Source organism: Euleptes europaea, chromosome 20 (assembly GCF_029931775.1).
Source record: "Euleptes europaea isolate rEulEur1 chromosome 20, rEulEur1.hap1, whole genome shotgun sequence".
NCBI lineage: Eukaryota > Metazoa > Chordata > Lepidosauria > Squamata > Sphaerodactylidae > Euleptes > Euleptes europaea.
Genome location: NC_079331.1, coordinates 588,680 through 611,878, shown reverse-complemented (window position 1 = coordinate 611,878; position 23,199 = coordinate 588,680). Strand labels below are relative to the sequence as shown.

The following is a 23,199-nucleotide window of genomic DNA, read 5'->3' as shown; positions in this document are numbered from 1 at the left end:
ATCAGGTCGTTCTTCTGGCGTTTCCTGGAGCCGTGGGTGGGTGACCGTGTTTCCCCATTTTTACCCTGTAATCACGGAATGGTATTCATTTGGGAAACCATACGCTCCCCTGCTCTGAGTTCTAGTTTGGGCCCACAACCCTACAAACAAAATGACTTTTAACTGTTCACAGTGCCGCATAGTTAACACATGATGCAGGGGGTAATCTCTCCCCCCCCCAAAAAAAAACCCTTCTCTTGCAAGCCACAAAATGTAACACCGGGGTTGTAACCAAAACAAATGACCTCAGCAACTCTTGGGAAACTGGAGTGGTTAATCAGTTACCTTCTTTGGGGGAAAAAAATACGCTTAAAGCTGAATTAAGTTGTAAAAACCCAGGGTCTGATTTACGGCCCCAGCCAGCCTTAATTAACATTGATTCCAGGGGCCTAGTAAATGTGGAATGCCCTTCATCCCGGGCGGGGAACAATGCCCACTCTGGGTGTCGTCCAATTTGCGGCATGATTTACCCTGAAGCCTGCCAGAATCCACCCCTCCCGGGGTTATCCCTTTTTCCATCTGACCCCGGGGATGAGTTATTTGCCATCCACCGATGGCAAATACTGCTGTCCAATATCCCTCTTGATTTAAAGTCACCTGCGACAAGGGTGGCTATAAATAAGGGGGAAGGAAAGCAGGGCCGAAGCCCCGGCCGGAGGCTCCGCAGGCTTGCCCGGTCCCCTCCACGGGGGTCCCCCCTGGTCCCACCCGGGGCCTGGCATTTTTATGAACCAGGTGTAACACGAGTCGGCCGGAACGGCGGTGCCTCCCTCTCGGACGGGCGGTGGGCAGCCAGCCGGGGAAAGGACGACCTGACACGGGCCTTTCGGGAGGGAGGGGTTTCCACCCGGGTGTTTGGCTTGCGGAGCCGCCAGCTGCTGGGCCTCAAGACTTGAACCCGTGCCAGAAGTTTTGGAAGAGATGCTTTTCTGCGGGCAGGAGTGTCCATACGCCACTTTTACTGCCAATTGGAAGGCGCTCAGTTTACAGTAATGAGCTTTGCTTTAGGCTGTGCTTTGTTTATAGCAAGTGGAACAGGAAGAAATGAACATTAACCAGTCACAGTAGCAGTTCCTGCCGCTGCCTTGAACCTCTCACTCGCACGGCTGTTTTGAAGCGCCATCCCCAGCAGTGGCTGGGTGCCGGATAAAGCCATTAGAGCTGCAGCCCAGCTGGAGTAGACCCAAGCAAGGGGGGGGGACGGCGGTGGCAGCGGCAAGGAGCGTAGCTTGTGCAAGGGGTCCTGAACAGCACTCTCTGAACGGCATCCGTGGAACTCCCTGCCACTGGAAGCTGTCGTGGCTATGAGCATTGGCACCTTTTGGAAAGGATTCACCAGTTAAGGTGCTGGACCCAGCTAACTGCCAGGCCCCTCACTGCGTAAAGCAACAAGCAAGCCCCATGGCTTTGTTCTGGGTCTTTGGGGGGGGAGGTCACCTCGCGTGCTCAGCTGACTGCTGCCAGGAAGCTCTCTCCTTGGTGGGGCGAACTACCCTCATGTCCTGGTGGCACCAGCCATGTCCCTGCCGGCTTGGGTTGCCAACCTCTAGGTACTAGCTGGAGATCTCCTGCTATTACAACTGATCTCCAGCCAATAGAGATCAGTTCGCCTGGAGAAAACGGCCCCTTTGGCAATTGGACTCTATGGCATTGAAGCCCCTCCCCTCCCCAAGCCCTGCCCTTTGCAGGCTCCACTCCAAAAACCTCCTGCTGGTGGCAAAGAGGGGCCTGGCAATCCTAGCTGGTATTCTGCTTGGGTTTCCCCCCAACAAGTCTGTTGAAAGTGCCGAGGTTTTGATTTCGGGTTTCAACGGACCCTTCTCGTTCTTCGATGCCACCTGCTTTGCCCGTCCGCGTCATCTTCTGTTGCCGAGCAGGTTTCTTTAGGCCCCTGGGTGATGTTGAGGTGTCTTGTTAGAAGGGGGGGGTGGCACCACTCAAGATGGCTGGTCGGGCTGCAGATGGGCCTGGCTTTCGGGGGCAGTCTGCCTGGCATCTGTTTCCGTGAGGTTTGTGCCAGCAGACGTCGTCCCACGGCAAGAAGTGTGTGGGGCTGGAGCGTGTGCCGCCAGGATTTTCCACTGCGGGCAATGAGGCGTCTTAGGCCGGCCCTGCGTGGAGGATAAACGCCATCCTCAATTCCACGCTGGGCCGTTCCATCTCAATCGACTCGCTCGCTCCGGGGAGAAGAGCAGCATCGGAGATGATTTCACATTGTCTGGGTGATTCCCATGACAAAACGGTTTATGTTCTGAGATGGGGGTGGCGGCGGGTGCCAATCCCCCCTCCTTTGCCTTCGTTCCAGATAGGTGTGTGAGTTTTAACGTTTCGGGTTTTGCAATTTCCCTTGTGTGGCTGCTAAGAATCCTAATTTCAGTTCCTGGCAATCCACTTAAGGTTTTAAATCCCATTTCTGCTGCTAAAGGGCTGTTGATTTGGAGTGACAGACGCGTCCGAGATTTCCATGCGAAACGGCTGCAGTGGGGGGTGGGGTGGGCGCGGGTGAAATCCTGCCCCAGAGCCTCTCCGCAGCAGGCACCTGCTCTGGGTGGCCGTTGTGGCTTGTGCAACTAAAACCTACCAATAATCCTGGAAACCAACAATAATTTTGTATAAAATACAGAGTTGTGTGCCTAAACACACACCTTTCTATTCCACTCATTCTAAGGGGCTGCTTTGCAAACCAACAGAAGAGTTGAAGTTCTTTCTTTGGAGGGCTTCTTAGTTGCGTGGGGAGGGGCTGTGGCTTAGTGGTGGAGCCTCTGCTTGGCATGCAGAAGGTCCCAGGTTCAATCCCTGGCAGCATCTCCAGTTCAAGGGACCAGGCAAGTGGGTGATGTGAAAGGCCTCTGCCTGAGACCCTGGAGAGCTGCTGCCAGTCTGAGTAGACAGGACTGACTTCGATGGACCGAGGGGGTCTGATTCAGTAGAAGGCAGCTTCATGTGTGTGTGTGTGACCCAGAGTGTACAAAGCAGGGGCTTGGCCACTGCAAACTAAAAATCACCCTGGCCATTTTTTCATGGCAATTAGCAGCGCATTCCAGGCTGAATTGCCCCGCATATTTTTTTGAATTTTGCATGCTGAACTATCATTCTGGCTGCGAAGCTGGTGCATACCTGCCTCACATTACTAAAGAGCCCATTTAACACGATCTTTGGTGTTTGCCTTGAAGAACCCTCCTCAAGGAACAATGCAAAACAACAGAGGCTCATTAGCTGTGCATATGCTAATGGCTATGCAAACAGGAACAAAGGAGCAGGCGAGCGGGGCGGGGAGTGGACAGTGAAAAGGCATTTTTGACGTCACATTTTTAAAAAGAGCTTTGAGCGAGCATCGCCCCTGAAACGTCTTTTGGGATGCTAGAGTTGGTACTTGGCCTTGGAAGGGAATGGGAGAGACAGCCAAGTCCATCCCCCTGGAGAAAGGGTTTCGGACAGGGCTTCTTCACCCAGCCGGCTCCGCCCTGTGGTCTAGCACAGCCAGGCCTCCTCCTCGTAAGGGCCGGGACTGTCCTCTTTGGGGGCAAGCTCCTTGATAGCAACCCCTTCTGTTTTGCAGATTTTTATCAACAACGAGTGGCAAAATTCGGAGAGCGGGAAAGTTTTCCCCGTGTACAACCCGGCCACGGGAGAGCAGATCTGTGAGGTGCAGGAGGCGGACAAGGTAACAGGGCTGGGGTAGGAGCGTCCAGGGAGGCTGGGACAGGGCTTTGTTCCCGGGGGGGGGGGGGAACGGCTTCGTTCTGTCGGTCTATCCAGTGCGTTGTTTGGCAATCCTGCCCCCCCTACAAGGAACTGGGGGCAGTGTATATGTTCTCCCCTTCTCCATTTTATCCTCACAACAATCCTGCGAAGTAGGTTTAGGCGGAGAGGGCCCAAGGGGAGGCTTCATGGCAGTGTGAAGACCTGCAGTCTCTCGGCTCTTGTTCAGATGCTACAACCACAGCGTTATGAGCTGAGCAAGATAAAATTTGAGGGTAGGCAGGCCAATGGGGGTGGTGTCCCTGGAGCGGGGCTGGGGCAGGAGCTGGTCCCAAGGGGCTGGAGGTGCTTCTGCCCCCAGCCACCCCACGGTCTCCCCCTCAGGCCGTTCCGCCTCCGAGCGGCTGCCGGCCGATCCCAGTTTTGCCTTTCAGCCGTGACCGGAAGGAGCCCGCGGATATGGCTGGGCTTAGCTCTGCTTTAACTGCAGAGGGAAGAGGAAGGTGACCTCAAGAAGGGGCAAGAGGGGAACCCCGGTCTCCCTTTCCGTCTCCCAGATGGGGATTGGTAGACAGGAACCAATCAGTCCCACCTAGGGTTGACAGGTTCCTCTTCACCACCGTGGGGCGGGATTTGGGGAAGGGAGGGACTTCAATGCCATAGAGTCCAATTGCCAAAGCCGTTTTCTCCAGGTGAGCTGATCTCTATCGGCGGGAGATCAGTTAGTAATAGCAGGAGATCTCCCGCTAGTACCTGGAGGTGGGCAACCCTAGTCCCACCTTCACCGGCTTTTCAAAGTGGGAACCACGTCTAAATTTACTGCAGTTTTCGGGACTCCCTTGCGAAGTCGCTCCGTGCTTCTTTCCCCCTTCCTGAAACAAAATGCATCTTCTCCGGTAACGTGAAATGTCTGTTTTTAAATCTATGGTTATCCTGAGTGGCAGGCTGTTTTTCTTGGTCATTTTGCAAATCACGCAGAGGCAACCCCAAATGTGCCCTTCCGCCTCCTCTCCCCGCTCCTTCTGACCTTGTGTCTCTCTGGTGAGAGAGGACCGCAACCCACTTAAGGACTTCGGATGGCTCTTTGCCCCTAAGGGGTGTTCCCGATTCCCCTGGCACCGTCCCCTTCCCGGCCGGCCTTTCTGCTGCTGCCCCTGAGTGGTTTGTGTGTTTCCCCCCTTGGCAGCCGGATGCTGACAAAGCCGTGGCGGCTGCCCGCCTGGCCTTCGCGCTGGGCTCGGTGTGGAGGCGGATGGATGCCTCCGAAAGGGGCCGCTTCTTGGACCGGCTGGCGGACCTGGTGGAGAGAGACCGGACCCTCCTGGCTGTGAGTTGTGGGGGGGTAGGGGACCGCCCAGCAGTGTGGGCCCCGTGGTTGGGTCTCTTCCGCTTCCGGTGCCAGTTGTTTTGTGCCTGCCCTCTGGAGAGCCAGGGCAGCTCCTGGGGCACCTCAGCCGCTGGGCCACCAGTAACGGTGGGCCTCCTTCCCTGGCAAGGGCAGCTCTTCAGGGGCTGCTTGGAGGCCCCTCCCAGCCCACGAGTAGGGTTGCCAGGTCCCTCTTCACCACCGGCGGGAGGTTTTGGGGGCAGAGCCTGAGGAGGGTGGGGTTTGGGGAGGGACTTCAATGCCATAGAGTCCAATTGCCAAAGCAGCCATTTTCTCCCGTTGAACTGATCTCTATCAGTTGGAGATCAGTTGAAATAGCAGGAGATCTCCAGCTAGTACCTGGTGGTTGGCAACCCTACCCACGAGGGGCTGGATGAAGCCCAACAAACCTGGGCAAGGGGCCTTGGTGTGGGCAGCGCTTGCCAGGGACCTGGCTGGGCAAGGCTGGGAAGGTGGAGAACAGCCTGAAGGGGCTGGGGGAGGAGGGCAGTGTCGTGTGGGTTTGGGGGGGGGGGAACAGGCAAACAGTGGTTGATGGAGCAGAAGTGGAGAAAGGGCACCTTGGCATCCGTTGCAGCACGACTAGTTCTGAGGGAAGGTGCGCTTGGGCCGGATGCCAGGAGCACACTTCTAGCAAGGCCCTGTGCTCTAGGAATGTTCCCTTGTCTTTCCTTGTTGCGCTCTCAGCTGTTTTGCCTGGGGTGAGCCAGGGGTATGATGGGCCACTGGGTGAGAGATCAGCTGCGGCCCGTGGCATTGGCTGGTCTCTGAGCATGCCACCTTTCATTCTGACTATCGCCATGCTGGACTCCAGCGCACAGAGGGCCCTCGGTTTGCGCCGGACAGGGCCTGTATGTGTGGCCGTGCTCAGCGTGGGGGGTGCCCTGGGTGGGTCACCTGTGAGTCAAGGGGGGGGGATGGTCACTGACCATCCAGTGTCCCAGTCTGCTTCGTGCAAGGCAGCTCCCCTTCTCTCCTGCCCGCTGAGCAGTCCAGGCACGTGTCTTTGCTCACGTGACCGGCACCGACACGGTGGCCCCGTTAATGTTATTTTCCACATGTCAAGTGCTTTGATCTGAGCCAGCAAACATCTTAATTCCAGCTTTGTCAACACTTAAATCATCTCGCCACCAGCGAACACTGTAAACTCGCCACGGGGAGAAGGGAAGGGCTGGGCGAATCGGGCGGGCTGTCTGCCCACGGATGGATTTCTGATCCCGGAGCCAAGTTCTCTTCTGAGCAGGCCTGGCTGCCGGTGGTGGGAGGGAGGCAGGCAGGCGGACAAAGGGGGCTCTTGCTCCCGAGTAGATCAGTGGGGTTTATGGCTCACATCCATTTGTGTGTTATACCTGCTGGCCGAGATGCGTTTTCCCCTCGGAGCAGAGAATAATGCCTCTTAAAAGTGATTTAAGTGATTGCTGGAAATTTTATGGGGCCCCTTAAGAGGATCTTTAAGACTCTCCCCCCCCCCCCACTGAGAACGCAATATCCCTGTGAAGACGGGGCCCGTGGCTCGGAGCCTCTCTGGAGAAGGGTGTGTTTATTGGATGGCAGTAAATAACAGACTGTTAGCCGCAGATAGGCCGGCTCTCAGCAGGGGTCTTGGCAGCCCTTGGGAAGACTCGTTGCAGTCCGGGAGGTGGCCACTCTTTCCTCTCCAGGTTCTGATGAGGAGGGAGAGGGAGTCCGGAGAGCCGGTCCTTAGACGAGCAGGGCCTGCAGAGGGAGGGGGGGTTTCCATCTTGCCAGCTGACCTGGAGGTAGCCACAAAGGTGTCCTCCCAGACGGGGAGACGGATGCTGGGAGCCCCTGGGGGAGGGAAGCCGGTCCCACGGCCGAGCCGCATGCGGCTGCCCTTTACCGTATTTCTGGGAGGCACGGGTGTGAGAGCGCACAGGAGCCCGGGAGTATCCAACACTGTGGCTCAGGTTGCTTGTGCCATTGGGTGGGTCTATATTTGATAGCTCTGCAGGGGTCCTTCTGCTGGTATGGGGAGGGGGAATCCAGGGTGGCTTTTCACTGGCCGGGGCATGCCAAGGAGGGGGGTTCGATCGGGAGGTTCCCCTCCGTGGCCCTGAGCGGTTCTGAAGGGAAGTCATCGGAGAAGGCAATGCCGCCATGGCAAACCATGGCCCAGCCAGCCCAGCTGGGACTGGTCCAACCCATCACCTCTTCGTGGGCCGCGTCATGAGCTCAGTGGTGCGTTCTCTCGAGAGGTGTCAGCTGTAGAGCGGCCGTGGCCTTGCTCCACACATTTTTCTGACAGTCAGAGCGGTTCCTCGGTGGAACAGGCTTCCTCGGGAGGTGGTGGGCTCTCCTTCCCTGGAGGTTTTAAAGAAGAGGTTAGATGGCCATCTGTCAGCAAGGCTGATTCTGTAAGCTTGGGCAGATCACGAGAGGGAGGGCATCTTGGCCGTCTTCTGGGCGTGGTGTAGGGGTCACTGGATGTGTGTGTGAGGGGGTAGTTGTGAATTTCCTGCATTGTGCAGGGGGTTGGACTAGATGACCCTGGTGGTCTCTTCCAGCTCTATGATTCTAAGGTCCATCAAGTCCAGCAGTCTGTTCACACAGACATAAAGGACATAAGAAAAGCCCTGCTGGATCAGACCAAGGTCAAAATCAGCCTAAGGCTTCTGCCAGCAATGATGATTCTGTGACCTTAGGCAGATCATGAGAGGGGGGGCACCTTGGCCATCTTCTGGGCATGGAGTAGGGGGTCACTGGGTGTGTGTGGGGGGGGAGGTAGTTGTGGATTTCCTGCATTGTGCAGGGGTTGGACTAGATGACCCTGGTGGTCCCTTCCAACTATGATTCTATGATTCTATTTTGGTCTCTCCTGCCCCCCAGACCATGGAGTCGCTGAACACCGGGAAGCCCTTCCTGCAGGCTTTCTATGTGGACCTGCAAGGCGTCATCAAGACACTGCGGTACTACGCTGGCTGGGCAGACAAGATCCACGGGGCCACCATTCCTGTGGGTGAGTCACATCCTCCGAAGAGATGAAATCCCGGCTCCCTCCCCCACTGCGTGTTTATCCCATCTTTCCTCCAAGGAGCTCAGGGTGTCAGACAGGCAGGGTTCTCCCTGCCCCACGGGATGACTCCGAGAGATATGTCAACACTGTCCCAATTCAGACATCACGGAGTACACAGGTTGGGTTGCAGGTTCCCCCCAACTGACGCACATGTGGTGCCCGATTCCAACTGGGAGTGTGGGGCGTGCAGGGGAGGAGCTTCCGCCTCCCTTCCCTTTTCCATTTTCCTGATGGGAAACACCCAGGAAGGTGCGATTTGGCCTCTCAGCATATTTGAAAGTGCTTTAGGGGAGGAAGAGCAGCTGGGGGGAGGTAGTTGTTAATTTCCTGCATTGTGCAGGGGGTTGGACTAGATGACCCTGGTGGTACCTTCCAACTCTATGATTCTGTGGTCTCCTAGAGAGGGGAGAAGGCAAGAAGTGATGAGGCGGCCCCAAAGAATGTAGAGAAGGGCCCCAAATCGTGCACATGTCTTTTTTCCCGCCCTTCCTGGAGGGTGGTTGTCTGTGCCGGAGATTTCCCGAGATTTACAGGGCAGCAGTAAAACTTCCAGGGCCGTCTGCTTGGTTTCAGAGTCCTGAGGGCTCCCAGCTTCGCAGAGATCCCTCTTGAGGCCACGGGGGCCCCGTTTTTGTCAAGCTCAGTTATTCGGGTCTCACAAACGCCCCTTTTATAGCGAGCGCTGGGCAGGCGGGCAGCAGATGGACGCGGCGCTCGGCATTCCGGCTTTAATCTCCGTCCCCCGTGAAAGGAGAAGTTGAAACTCCTCGGCCAGAAAGGAAGTCTAATAAACATCTCTATAAAACCCGCGCCTTAATTGCAAATGCCGAATGCTGGCAGAAGGTGTTGAGACAGGGTGACTGCCCAGGGGTCTTGAGCTGGATATCTTTGTGCTGGTGGGGGGGGGGGAATACTCTCTCAGGCAAAGACCGTCTGCCTGGCTTTTGTAGAACTGGGGTCCCGTCACTCCCGCTTTCCCAGATGAGCCACCTGAGTGAGTGTTGGTGCCACCAGGGCTTCCATGCCCTGCCTGGGGGCTTCTCAAGGAGCTTCTGGCAGAGGCTGGATGGCCATCTGTCAGCAATGCTGATTCTATGGCCCCAGGCAGATGATGAGAGGGAGGGAGGGCACCTTGGCCATCTTCTGGGCACGGAGTAGGGGGTCACTGGGTGTGTGTGTGGGAGGTAGTTATGGATTTCCTGCATTGTGCAGGGGGTTGGACTGGATGACCCTGGTGGTCCCTTCCAACTCTATCATTCTCTGATTCTACACCCCAGGCTGCAGAAGCGAACCTCAGCAGCAGGCCAGCCTGGGCCTTGGGCTCACGTCGCTTCCCCCTTGGCATGGAGTAGAGACGGGGTGGGTGGGAAAGCAGCACTCCTGAGAAGGTCTCTCTCTGGTCAGAGTCAGGAAAGCAGGGTGGGGAAGCTGCACAGAAGTTGTGCAACTCGCAGAGCAGTTCCTGACTGGGGCAAAATGTGCACGGGGGTGTGTGTGTCTCCCAGCAGGAGCTCCCCCCCAAAGCCACAAGACATCTGCAGGTGAGGTGTGAGGAAATCATTAAAAGCGCCTGTGAGACCGCTCCGCCTCTCTGTGGTTTTCTGGTCTGGCCTCGGCTGCATCCAATCAACATTCTGCCCCAAATCTGGAAAAGAAGCAATTGGATCATCCCGCTGCTCCAAGGAGAAGGAGCAAGATTATATGCTGTCCGAGGGGGTTGCCTGTTGGGCCTCTGCATGCCACTGCCCTGAGCTGGCCTCCTCCTGATCATTCATAGCATGGGAGGGGAATGGCTGGCTCAGTGACTCCTAATGCAGGGGGGTGAGGCAGAATGACTCCCCCCTCACAAGAGGAGTCTGCCCCTGGTGTCTCTGCATGTGTTACGGCTTCCAGGCATGCCCAAAACAGAGCAGGGATTCATGTCAAAGCACGGGGAGGGGGGCTCTCGGGACAGAAGGAAAGAACAACTCAGGACGCGAAGATGGGCTTGATGCACCCCAGAGACAATGGGGGGCTTCCTGGGTTTCTTTCTTAGCCTTCCCCCACCCCCAGCCTTTGAGAGTCAGCAGGCTTCCTCTCCTCTTTCAGATGGGGACTATTTCACCTTCACCAGACATGAGCCAGTCGGGGTGTGCGGACAGATCATCCCGGTGAGTCACTGTTCTTGTGCCCGGCCTCTGTTTCCACAGGAGCAAGCATGGTGTGGTGGTTAAGAGCAGTGGTTTGGAGCGGTGGACTCTGATCTGGAGAACCGGGTTTGATTCCCCCACTCCTCCACGTGGGCGGCGGAGGCTAATCTGGTGAACCGGGTTGGTTTCCCCACTCCTCCATGTGAAGCCAGCTGGGTGACCTTGGGCTAGTCACAGCTCTCATAGAGCTCTCTCAGCCTCACCTACCTCACAGGGGAGGGGGAGGGAAGGTGATTGGAAGCAGGTTTGATTCTTCCTTAAGTGGTAGAGAAACTCGGCATATAAAAGCCTTCTTCTCCTTTGGGGCATGGAGGGGTGGGCTGGGCGAGGCAAGCCCTGCCACCAAACCCTTCCTCAGAGTGTGGGCAAGCTCTTCCCCTCCCCAGAACCAGCCCCCCTTTTGAGGGGGGGTGCAGCCCTCTGCTCGTGGTGACCCCACCCTCTCTCCTGCAGTGGAATTTCCCGCTCTTGATGTTTGCATGGAAGATCGCACCGGCTCTCTGCTGTGGCAACACTGTGATCATCAAGCCGGCCGAGCAGACCCCGCTCACGGCGCTCTACATGGGCACCCTCATCAAGGAGGTAAGCCTGGCGGAGTGGGGAGGGGTCCCCTCGCCCTTCCGGAAGGGCAGCCCGGGAGCTGCCGTGGCTTGCGTTGTGGTCCCTTCTCACAAAAAGTGACCCTGCCTCTCCTTCACTTTGTTGTGACAGGCTGGGTTTCCGCCAGGAGTGGTCAACATTTTGCCAGGGTTTGGGCCGACCGCAGGCGCGGCGATCGCTTCTCACACGGGCATAGATAAGATTGCGTTCACTGGATCCACCGAGGTAAGCGGATTTTCATAACAGTAGCTTTGGCCTGTAAGGTCAAGAAGACCTTTTACTTGGGAGCAAAGGGTGGCTCCTGGAGATGGAAATGGGTGTCCCAATGGCACTGTCCCATTGCCCCCTCTGGGGAGTGCCCAGGTGGGCAGTGGGGCGCCTCTGTGGATGGCATGCCATGTGCTGGGCCTGTCTGTTTTTGCCCCTGGCACCCTTGAGGTACACCCCCCGGCTGCCCCATTGGCTCCTGCCCAGGCCAGGTGAGCTTTGTTTGGATCAATCAGTTTCCTCCTGCGAGAGGCTGTTCTGGGTCGGAAGGGAAGAGGACGGGCAGGTGGCCTCGGTTTTGGAATTGTCTCTCGTAGCCAAAATAGATTTCGAGCCTCATTCCAGAGGGGCTTTTGTTTTAATAGGCATTTAAATTCAAACACGGTGGATTTTGCCCTGACTCAATACCTGCCTTTAAGAGCCTTACTAATAGGAAGTGAAAAGCATTGCTGAGATGAAAAAAAAAAGGGGGCCAATTCCGTAAGAACCCAAAGTGGGAACAGCTGGAACGTTTTAGTGCCGCGCGAATGTAAACTGTTCCATATTGGTTTTGATTTCCTGTGCTGTGGAATTCCTTGTAGCAGCAACTCAGTGGAGTAACACTTCCCAAACAATCTGGTAAGATCAGCTGTACCCGAGAAGACAGCCGGGTTTGGCTTTCTCAGGATTTAAGAAAACCAGCGTGGAATTGGGCTGTCGTTTTTGGCCTGTATCGGTTTCCACGCCTCTCCCACGTCCCGGTGCCCGGATTTCCTGCTGTCATCGGAGTCCCTCCCCCCCCCACACCCCCAGGTACCAAGACAAGCCTGCAACATGTTCATGGACTGGGAGAGATGCTGTTGGGGTCAGCCTGAGGGATTGGAGAGGCTGGCTGTGATGGAGGGTGTGCCTGCAGCCCTGGGAAAAGCAACCCAGACTGCAGCAAGAGAGCTGAGCGCCGGAGGGCCGGCCCCTCATCTCAGGGATTTCCACTCATGCCGGGTCCCTCCCAGGTCAGCTCAGGCCCAATTTGTATGGGTGAAAGAAGAAGAATGGACAGAAGTGCCAGTTGGAAGCTCTGGTTCTAGCCCCCTATTTCTGGTGTAGCGTACCGAGGAGGGAGGGAGGGACTCCTCAGTCTCGTTGTGCCGTTTATGCTTGGTAAATTAGCAGTGCCTTCGAAGCATTCACTGAAGGAAGCGTGCAGAATCACAACCGCAAACGACTATTGCTAATGGCTAGGCAAACGAAGGAAAGAAGGAGCAGGCAAGTGTGTGGGGTGTGTGTGGAATTTGTTGGACTTTCTCCTCTTGCGTCTGAGTAGTCAATTTAAAGGTCGGGTTTAAAAAAGGAGCTTTGAGCGAGCATCAAAATCGACCCTGCATAAATGGCCGTGGAGTATGTGAGGCCACCAGCTCTGGGTGGCTTCTGGACAGATTCTTGCAAGGGATGGATCAGTTCTCTCAGTGGCTCTTTAGTCCTGTTGATGACAGGGTCTTCTTTCGTTGGCAAGAGAGGCCTGAACCCTCTTGGGAGGGGGCCGTGGCTCAGTGGCAGAGCCTCTGCTGGGCATACAGAAGGTCCCAGGTCCGATCCCCAGTGGCCTCTCCAGTTAAAGGGACCGGGCAAGGAGGTGATGGGAAAGACCCTTTTCTGCCTGAGACCCTGGAGAGCCGCTGCCGGTCTGAGTAGACAATACTGACTTGGATGGACCCTCAAGGGTCTGGTTCAGTAGAAGGCAACGTCATGTGTGTTCATGTGTGTAGGTGGATGTTTGGTCTGATCCCGCTGGGCCCTTCTCATGTGTGGTGAGGAGAAGTCAGAGAAAGGTGCTTGGGGGCAGTGAAGGCCAGGGGTGTATCGGGAGGTGAAGGAGGGCAGATTGGTGGTCCCCAGCTGCCTCTGGCAACAGGCTTGACCACTTTGCCGGAATTTGGAGTGCCCTGGCTGCTTCTGTGCCCCAGAGAGCCATCTTGTTTCCACCTCGGAGGGGGTCCGCATCTCCTCTCCCCCCCCCAGTGTTCTGCAGCACAAGACGCCCTCGCCAGGCCTGAAGCTGCAGCTAAGCTTTGCCGCCAGCGGAGCAGCCGGGAGAAGGTGACGGAGGCTCCGTCCCCTCTGGACGCAGCAACCTGCCCCTGGAAGGCAGATCAGCTCCCTGGAGGACAAGGGCGGGGGCCCTCCACCCCTGCAGTCCAGCGCCCCGAGGCGAGGGCCGGCCCGGCTAAGCTTAGATTAACAAAGCTTTGAGCACAACATTCGTCAGCCGGAGGCTGGGGGAGAGCATCAAAGCAAACTGCGGGAGAGGCCCGGATTGATTCCGGCCAAGCAAATGTTTGTAGCAAACAGCTGCGGGAGGGAGCCCCGCTTCTGCCGCTCGGCGGGATGGATGCCTCGTGCCGGATCCAGGCCTCTTTGCGGCCCCCTCTGGCCTGTGCCAGCTGGGGAGGGGCCAAACTCAGCCCCCTCCCAGACATCTGAAGTCCCTGGGCTTGCCTTGAAAGTTCCCGGAGGAACTCTGCCCCCTCCCCGCCCCACTTCTGGTGAGATCTGAGTGGCGGCTCTTAGCTAGGGCTCTGGCAGCTGTTTCCACAGCCTCTGGAGGGCAGGGGGTAGATGCCGGGCACCAGCAAGCCCTGCCCAGTGCCAGCCCCACTGGAGAGACCCTCCATGCTCCTAAGTAGCTCCCTTCCAGGAGATCTGCCTGGGGATCATGTCCCTGTTACCATGAGTGTGGGGGGGGGATGGGGGGGCAGAAGGGTCTTTTGCCTCGGGCACTGCGTGCCACAGGTCAGCCTTGGTGAGCGGGCCTGGGCCGAGCCATTCCCTTGGTGGCTTCCTAGAGGCCTGGGTGGGCGTGCGCCCCCTCCGCCTGCGTGTGAGCCAGAGAGGGGGGCCCCTGGGCTCCTCTGGCGCTGCCTTGTGCTTGTCTTGGCAAACACGGCAAGCAGCCAAATTGGCCAAGCAGGGAAGAAAAACACCCACAGCAATGAGAAGGGCAGGGGTTTTGAGAACATCAGGAACTAGTGGGCGGGCCTTGGGAGTTGATCGGAGAAGAAGAGTTGGTCTTGATATGCCGACTTTCTCTCCCACTTCAGGGAGACTCATATGGCTGACAATCCCCTTCCCTTCCCCTCCCCACAACAGACGCCCTGTGAGGTGGGTGGGGCTAAGAGAGCTCTAAGAGAACTGTGACTGGCCCAAGGTCACCCAGCTGGCTTCACATGGAGGATCTGGGAAACAAATCCAGTTCACCAGACTAGCCTCCGCCGCTCATGTGGAGGAGTGGGGGAATCAAACCCGCTTCTCCAGATGAGAGTCCACTGCTCCAAACCACCGCTCTTAACCCCTACGCCACGCTGGAGCTCCTCTTCAGGCGGGATGTTAAGGGGGGACATGTGGTTGGAGGCAAAGCCCCCCCACCTGGTCTGTAGTTTGCAAGAGGGAGGGGAGGTGGACTTCATAGATAGAATCATAGTGTTGGAAGGTACCCCCAGGGTCATCTAGCCCAACCCCTGCACAATGCAGGAAATTCACAACTACCTCCCCCCCACACACACACCCAGTGACCCCTACTCCGTGTCCAGAAGATGGCCAAGGTGCCCTCCCTCTCATGAGCTGCCCAAGGTCATAGAATCAGCCTTGCTGACTGATGGCCATCTAGCCTCTGCTTGAACAGGTGTATTGGGGTGAGGTGCCAAACGCAGCTCACATTTGAAAATGTAAAAGCCAGCAGTCGTTCGGCTCTGTCTCCTGCGCTTATCTCAGTCGGGTGGGGGGAGCAGCAATCCTAGCCCCCATTTGCCCGCTGTGTGGAAGCCGCTGGCCTCTGAGCTCACAACGGGCCTCCCCTGGTGGACTGGGCAGCTGAGGCCTTCGGGGCAGCCCTGGTCAGCCTCTCCGGCTGGGCCGTCTCGGTGGGGTGTCGAGTTCCTCTGGGGTGTCTTGTCAGGTTTGACAAGCGCTGTGATCTTTCCTGCGGGTCAAGCTGTGTTTGGACAACAAACAGGCCCCCTTCCCAGAGGCTTGTCGGACGCTGGCGCGAGCCTGAGTTTGACAGCATCATTTGGGAATGCTGCGATACCTGCAAGCTGATAGTTTATTTACATTTCATTCATTTTTTTGTATGTATATTTTAACCCTCTTCCTTTCGGCTGCCAAGGAGGCCCCCAAAGGAGGTTGGGATAATTTAAAGCAGAGTGCTGAAATCCTGGCTTCTGATGAGGCGCCGATGGGCCAGAGGCTCTGGGAAGCAAAGCTCCCTTCCTCGGATGAAGCGGCTCTCCTGGGCCAGTTGGCATGGAAGCCGTGCCCAAGCGTGCCCGTGACTCCACCCCACCTACTAGCCAGCTATTGGTGCCCCTGCTGTGGATCTTGTCATGAACCCCAGGGGTCACTCCCAGGAGGGATCCAAATAGCGTTGCCAGGAGGTTTTTGAGGAGGGTGGGGTTTGGGGAGGGGAGGGATTTCAGTGCCATAGAGTCCAATTGCCCAAGCAGCCATTTTCTCCAGGTGAACTGATCTCTATCGGCTGGAGATCAGTTGAAATTGCAGAGTACCTGGAGGTTGGCAAACCTAGCTCCAAAGGTGTGGAGGTTCTGCAGCAAGAAGGGTTTTGGTCCTGGGGGGGCGGGTGTCCTCAATGCCGCCACCACGCCCTCCTGGCCTTGGGGAGGGGGAGTCCTGGGGCCTCCGTGGGCAGTTCTCCAGGGCCCCTCCTGAGCAGCCGGGGAGCGGAGCCTGCTGGTGCCAGCACTCCTGGCTCCCTTATCTCGGGGGAGGTTGCCGCTGCCACCTCCTCCCCTCCTGCAGGGCTCCCGAGCCAGGCTGCGCCGCCTGTCTGTGGGCAGGGGGTTGGCAGAGCCGGGGGCACCTCTGGAAGGGGCCGTGCAGGCCGGAAGGGCCGATGTTGCCGGTCCAGAGCCAGGAGCCCAGCGGCCTCTTCCCTCTGCAAAGGGGGCCTCGTGCTGGAGGGGGGAGGAGGGAGGCACCTGTCTGTCTAGCTGCCCCTCCCTCCCTCTGCCACGCTGCTCTCCCTTGCCAAGCCCTTTGCTGAGAGTTCACTGCAGTTGTCGGGTGATGTGAAATAGGTTCCTAAGGGCAGACTGAATGGGGGCATGTGGGCAGCTGTGTGTCCACCCTCGGGGGGTGGGGGGGTTCAAGCAACATCAGGTTTTCTCCTCCCCTCCCCAAATCCTCAGTTGGGACTCAAAGGGTCCCGTGAACAGTGGCCTGGGAAGGATTTCCTGGGGATTCTGCACTCTACTTCACTGAATTTGGGGGGAAGCGCCAAAGCCAGAGCTGGCAACCCCAGAGGGGCCGGAGAGGCTCCCTCGTTTTCTCTTTTCTGGCTCGTTGGTTTCTTTGCTCCTTGGCCACCTCCGTGTCGGCATTCCCTTTCTCCGATGGACTTCTAAGGGCATATTGGGGGCCCTGAAAGTGCCGCCCCGCTTGCCGCCCGAGGCAAGGGCTGGAGAGGCCAGCTCAGTTGGGTCTTTGACTCTGCCAGAAAGCTCCCGGTCCAGTCCTGATGCCGTCTCTGCTGGGACTTTGCAGCTGACGTCTCTCTCTCTCTCTCTCTCTCTCTCTCTCTCTGCTGCGCAGAGCCGGCCGGCACTCTGGGCTGGGCGGTGTGTGTGGAAACGGCCTCTCCTTTCCCTTTCAGGTTGGTAAGCTGATCCAAGAAGCAGCAGGAAGGAGTAACTTGAAGAGGGTGACTCTGGAGCTGGGCGGGAAGAGCCCCAACATTATTTTCGCAGACGCAGATTGTAAGTCGGCCCCGGCGCGCCTCTCGCCTTCCGTGCACGCTGTGCTTATGCTTGTGTGCGTGCTTTACAAAGCATCTTTGGGGAAAGCAAAAGCCCCGTCGCAAGCGTTCTCCAGCTAAGCTGTGCGGTCGGAGGCATAAGAGAGCATTGCAGACGCATGTCTGAGCATTGAGGGGATTCCACATGCACATCTCAGTCCTTGCAAGGACTCTGTGAGGCAGAGGACCGTGCCATGGGGGGGAGGATCGTGCAGGTGGGGCCTGAGGCTGCAGAGAGGAGAGCCCCTGGGCTGGAGGCCACCCAGGGGACCTCCCAGGCCCCCACCCCTCATGCCTCCTTGTTCTGATTCCAGAATGCGGAATCAGGCAGTCAAATCAGAGCAGAAATGCAGACGCCTGGTTTCCCCCACTCCCACCCAGCCCCTCCAGACCGAGCGCTGGACAACGATATCAAAAGCCGCTCCAAAGTCCAGGAGAATCCCCGGGGGGCTTGTTCCCTGCCCCTGTCCTGGGGACGGTCCTCTGCTATGGTACCCGAGGCCGTTGTTGACCTCGCCCCAGGCCAGGGTTGGGTGTGGCGTTGTGGTGCCAAATGGCCTTCTGGCTTCTTGTGGGCTTTGCACCCCAAACGCTGCCTTTTTTGTGGAGGCTGTTCCTCGCCCTTCTCTGCTGCGGGGGCCTGTTTCGTGTGACCCACAGCAACAAGCCCAGGATCTGTCCGCAAGGCGTTGCGGGGCCGTCCCGACTCTCTGTGGTCTGTACTTCCCGACTCCTGTTGGCCCTAGTCCCACTTTACGCTCTGAAGTGTGGGGCGAGCAGCAGAGAGGCAGCTGCAAGCCCTGAAGTGTGAACAGCCCCTTCGAGAGCCCTTGGATCGGGCTGATCACATCTCATCCAAAAGGGAGTTTGGAGAAGCAAAGGGTCATTTCTGTCCATTTCCAGCCTTGCCCCGGGGGACACAGCGGTCAGTTTCCCCTCGGTGCGTTCTGACCTGGGGCCTTTTCTCTCTGATATTAGGACGCAGGAGGCTAATTCTCGTCTCCTCTGTCACTCCGCAGCGGGCCGGGTTCTGTGTTGTGCCTGGGGTTTGGCCACCCCGCAAAGTCTGAGCTGGGCTGGCCAAGTATTAATTACTCCATTGTTGGCTCTAATGTGACTCACCTCCTACTGTGTATCTTCTGGCCCTCCGCAGGCCTTGAAATCCTTTTGATCTCGGCCCTGTTCTTACAGGAATCCCTGCGTAAAACGAATGAATCATCCTCTTCCACGGCTGGGGTCCGCTCGGCACATGTGTTGGGATGTTTTGATGTCGTAACCCCCTCCCCTCCCTTCACACGTATGCACGCACAACCAATGTTTTCTGCTTTGAAGTTGCGCAGTGTCCTTTGCAGGCCGCGCCGAGTAACATGCCGGCCGTGGGCAAGCACGCAACAGATGTAGGGCAGGGGGCTCAGCGTGTGGCTTCCCGGTTTTGCAGTGGACGATGCCGTGGAGCAGGCCCACCAAGGGGTCTTCTTCAACCAAGGGCAGTGCTGCACCGCCGGCTCGCGGGTCTACGTGGAGGAGTCGATCTATGAGGAGTTTGTCCGCAGGAGCGTCGAGCGGGCCAAGAGGAGAGCTGTAGGGAGCCCTTTCGACCCAGCCACGGAGCAAGGGCCGCAGGTACAAGCAGGGCTGAGAGGGCTGGCCCTTTCACTGCCTCCCTGGTCACCCACTGCTGTGGAGGGGCTGTGGCTCAGCGGAAGAGCCTTGGCTTGGCGTGCAGAACCTGCTGGCAGCCAGGGATGACTCTCTCCATGGCTGCTCGCCTGGCAACGTGCCCCTCGTGGTGGGCAGAAGACCCTTGTCCTTGGTTGGAGCTGTTGCGGGGGGCGCTGCTTGTTTCCATTCAGCAAATGTCTCCACGAGTCCCTCACCCAGGAGGAACCGGGCAGGGCCAGGGGCAAAGTCTTGGGATGCAAAAGGCCAGGGGAGGGCCTCATCCAGGGCTTTCTTTGGTGCTTCCTCATGGGAGCGGGATTCTACAGGGCATCTGAAGCTGCCTCTTCCCTCCCCCTTTAGATCGATAAGAAGCAGTACAACAAGATCCTGGAACTGATCCAGAGCGGCATTGCCGAAGGGGCCCGGCTGGAGTGTGGGGGCAAAGGCCTGGGCCGGAAGGGCTTCTTCATCGAGCCCACCGTCTTCTCCGACGTGACCGATGACATGCGCATTGCCAAGGAAGAGGTAGCCCCTTGCCCCTCTTCTGACACCCCCCCCTGGCCTTGCAAGATGCTACTGAGGATGGGGGAAGCACTGCTCTTTCTTCCCAAGCAAAACTACTCCCCCAGTCCACACGCTGGTCTCTCTGTCCTCGGCTACCACGTGATGCCCTGGATGGCCCAAGCTGGCCCCATCTGGTCGGATCTCGGAAGCTAAGCAGGGTTGGCCCTGGTTAGTGCTTGGATGGGAGACCACCAAGGAAGTCCATGGTGGTCCTGATGCAGAGGCAGGCACTGGCAAACCACCTCTGTTAGTCCCTTGCTCTGAGAACCCTATAGAGTTGCCATAACTTGGCTGAAACTTGATGGCCCCGTCCACCGCCATGTCCCCAGGTGTCCCTCCCATGGCTCTTCCAACTCCCCGTGCCTTCTCAATGCAGTTGGGGGGGCGCACTTTGCCAAGGGAAAATATCCAGCCCCTTCACCATGTTCTTCATTACTGCCAGGTGACAAAAGAAATAGTCACCGATGCGTTGTGCACATTTGAATAGGGTGTGTGGGGATTGGCAGTGCTGAGAGAAATGTAATCTGCACCTGCTCAGAGGCACGGTCTTCTTTCTCCCCCATTGTCTAGTGCTGAGGCGAGGGAGACCGATCCTGGTGCTTAGCCCTAGCAGACCAGCAGACGAAGGGAGCTTAGACTCTCGAATGCTCATACCCCCCTCCCCCCAAAAAATCTTGTCGGTTTCTGAGGTGCTATATGGGGCTCCAATCTAGCTGCACCAGAATTCTGCCTTTGTTGACATCCAAACTCTTTGCCAGGCCATGCTTCCATTTAAGAAGGGTGTAGACAAGCTGGAACGTGTCCAGAGGAGGGCAACAAAGATGGTGAAGGGTCTGGAGACCAAGTCCTACGAGGAAAGGTTGAAGGAGCTGGGTATGTTTAGCCTGAAGAGGAGAAGACTGAGGGGACAGGATAACCATCTTCAAGTGTACTTACAGGGCTGTCCTAGAGAGGAGGGTACTGAGTTGTTTTCTGTTGCCCCAGAAGGACTCGGACCCGAACCAACGGGTTGAAATTAAATCAAAAGAGTTGATTTAAATTAAATCAAAAGAGTTGATCTAGACATTAGGAACAGGCTTCCTCGGGAGGTGGAGAGCTCTCGTTCCCTGGAGGTTTTGAAGCAGAGGCTAGATGGGCATCTGTCAGCAATGCTGATTTTGTGTCCTTAGGCAGATTGTGAGAGGGAGGGCACCTTGGCCATCTTCTGGGCATGGAGTAGGGGTCACTGGGGGTGTGTGGGGGTGTGAATGGGGGAGGTAGTTGTGAAATTCCTGCATTGTGCAAGGGTTTGGAGTAGATGGTCCTGGTGGTCCCTTCCAACTCTATGATTCTATGATTCATTTCTGTTGCAGATCTTTGGGCCTGTCCAAGAAATTATGCGGTTCAAGACCATAGATGAAGTGATCGAACGGGCGAACAATTCCGACTTCGGACTGGTGGCCGCTGTCTTCACCAACGACCTCAACAAGGCCCTGACCGTCTCTGCGGCGATGCAAGCGGGCACCGTCTGGTAAGGCTGCCGTTTGGGCGGCTTCCAAAATTCTCCTCCTCCAATGCTGCAGTCCTAAGCAGGGATGCCCCCTCCCCAACCCAGTGGTCTTAGAAGGATGCAGCTCTATTTAGGACTGTGCTGCAGATTTCCTCCAGGATTGTGGAGTTCTCCGTCTTGTTTGTGAAGTGGAACCAATGTGCTTGCAATGTTCTGTTGATGTGAATTTCACACAGAACTCACTAGAAATTTGCCACAGATGTCAGTTCAAGGCACACACACATACGCTGGTAAAACATGGCAAAAAAGCAATCTTCATGCAGTCGGGTAGAGGGCTGGATCAAGATTCCTTTTGTGTGGTGTTTTTTCTGCCCCTCAGAAAAGCACATGTGCACATCAGTAAAACACGGAGACATACAAGGAGACATACAACCACAGCTGTTTGCTTCTTTACACTCGTTTTAACCAATGCTCATGTGCACACCTGGTAACGTGGAGGGGGGAACTCGATGCTTGTGAATTCAAGAGAGGACAAGTTGTTGCAGAGAGCGCTTGCTCCTCCTCTGGAATTGCTTTTTGAAAGCCTCCTAATGAAGGAGGAGGAGAAGGCGGCCCCAGAGACGTGCCGGGGCCACCCGCGTGCCTGCTCTTCCCTCCATCGTCCCCTGTGGCAAAGGGATCCTGGCCCTCTGGCTACTGGGGCCAGTGAGCTCACAACCGCTGTGGGTGGGAGGGTAAGGCTTTGACCACCGCTCTCTCTTTCTCTTGGACAGGATCAATTGCTACAACGCCTTAAATGCCCAGAGTCCTTTTGGAGGGTTCAAAATGTCTGGCAACGGGAGAGAAATGTAAGCATGGCGCTGTTGCTCAAATGTTTTTCTGGCAGGCCGTGGGTTGGGAGCCGGGCAACATACAAGGTTTGTTGGTTCTTGTAGGTTATCCGGGCTGTGTAACCATGGTCTTGGTATACAAGGTTTGTGTCTCTACCGGCCTACTGGGCAGAGCCGCTCTTCCTGGAGCCGAGCTGAGGCTGGATTGAAAGGACACACCGGCAAGGCGAAAGCTCTGCCAGGCTGGAGCCGTTTGAACGCGCTGCTATGCTCATGCCGGGCCCCACAGGAGAGGGCTTTTGTTTCATTCAGGCTGTGCAGGGCATGAGGGAGGGAAGCCGACTCTCCTCTTCCCACAAGGAAGTTCGGTGCCGGCCTCAATGATGCGCAAGAGCCGGGTGGGCCCCTCACCCAGCTCCTGTTACTTTCCATGGGGTGTGTGCCGAAGACATTCTTGATGGCTTGTAGTCTGTGGGTCAGATCTTGCTCTCCTGCCACCACCTCCCCCAACCTGCCACTCCCCCTTGTCTCTCTATCCCCCTTGTCTCTCCATCCTGGCAGCCAATTCACCTCTTCCTCTGGCGGCCTCCTGGCTCCCAGTGAAGGGAGCCTCCGTTCCACCTGGGCATGGAGTGGGGTTCACTGGGGGTCGGGGGGGAGAAGGCAGTTGTGAATGTCCTGCATTGTTCAGGGGGTTGGACTAGATGACCCTGGTGGTCCCTTCCAACTCTACGATTCTATGATTCCACCAGCGCTCTGCTTGTTCTCTAGGGGTGAGTGCGGACTGCGGGAATATTCCGAAGTGAAGACGGTGACGATAAAGATTCCTCAAAAGAACTCGTAAGGAGAAAGGCGAGGAGTCCCGGGCAACCGCGTGACCCTTGGGATTCCTTCGTGGGGACGTGCACTCAGGAATTGTAAAGATAATTTTTTAAACCCTACAATTGCAACCGGGCGCAGAATTCACGTGCGCATGGGGTTCACGGCAGTCCAGAATCCATGCGTTTATGCAGGCCAGTGGGAAGCGGCTCCATCCCTGACCCAGCCCGGCGGCTTCCCTCCCCAGGGCCAGCTGATCCAGCACCACCCTTGCCAGAGGAGGAAGGCGGCTCTGGAAGGACCTGCTCCACTGGGAGGGGGTGCCTTTTGCTCTGCGGGAGGACACGCGGGGGGGGGGCAAAGCCCCTGCTGTTTGCAAGCAAAATGTCAGCCCATGGCAGGGAGAGGGGGGGAAAGAACCAGGCACAAATGATGTTCTGATGGGGACACAACAGCATCTCGACACTCTCTGTTCTTTTGTCTTCTAAAGTATGTTTCGAATCGTCTTTGTTGTGTCAAAATGTGCAGACCTGGGACGCGGACTGTGGGGCAGCCATAGCTTCTCTCTGGGACAGCTGGGAAGGAGGTGGGACAGCTGTGGCGTGTGCTGGGACGTGAAGGATGGTCATGTGTGCTCAACTGGGAGCGTGCTCGCTAATATGTGTGCCCAGTGTCCACCCAGGAAGCATCACTGTGTGCAAAACTCAGAGCTCAGGACAATATATCTAAAATGTTATTTCCACCTTCAAGTGGAAAGTTGGCTGGTCAAGGATGAGTAGTTGGGGAGTGCAGGGAATCTGGGGCCAAGACTGGGGGTGGGCTGTTCCTCCCA

General features: G+C 56.9%; 1 protein-coding gene across 1 annotated transcript in view; it reads left to right on the top strand.

The window, feature by feature from the left end:
* The window catches only part of ALDH1A2 (aldehyde dehydrogenase 1 family member A2), a 32,921-nt gene extending 10,479 nt beyond the window's left edge, over positions 1 to 22,442 (top strand). The window contains exons 2-13 of the mRNA XM_056865685.1: positions 3,599 to 3,703; positions 4,928 to 5,068; positions 7,976 to 8,105; positions 10,251 to 10,312; positions 10,805 to 10,933; positions 11,063 to 11,176; positions 16,863 to 16,965; positions 18,442 to 18,626; positions 19,026 to 19,190; positions 20,582 to 20,739; positions 21,492 to 21,566; positions 22,320 to 22,442. Coding sequence (XP_056721663.1) covers positions 3,599 to 3,703; positions 4,928 to 5,068; positions 7,976 to 8,105; positions 10,251 to 10,312; positions 10,805 to 10,933; positions 11,063 to 11,176; positions 16,863 to 16,965; positions 18,442 to 18,626; positions 19,026 to 19,190; positions 20,582 to 20,739; positions 21,492 to 21,566; positions 22,320 to 22,392 — 1,440 coding nt within the window. The 3' untranslated portion in view covers positions 22,393 to 22,442. The remainder of the gene's footprint in view (positions 1 to 3,598; positions 3,704 to 4,927; positions 5,069 to 7,975; positions 8,106 to 10,250; positions 10,313 to 10,804; positions 10,934 to 11,062; positions 11,177 to 16,862; positions 16,966 to 18,441; positions 18,627 to 19,025; positions 19,191 to 20,581; positions 20,740 to 21,491; positions 21,567 to 22,319) is intronic.
* The last annotated feature ends 757 nt before the right edge of the window (positions 22,443 to 23,199 follow it).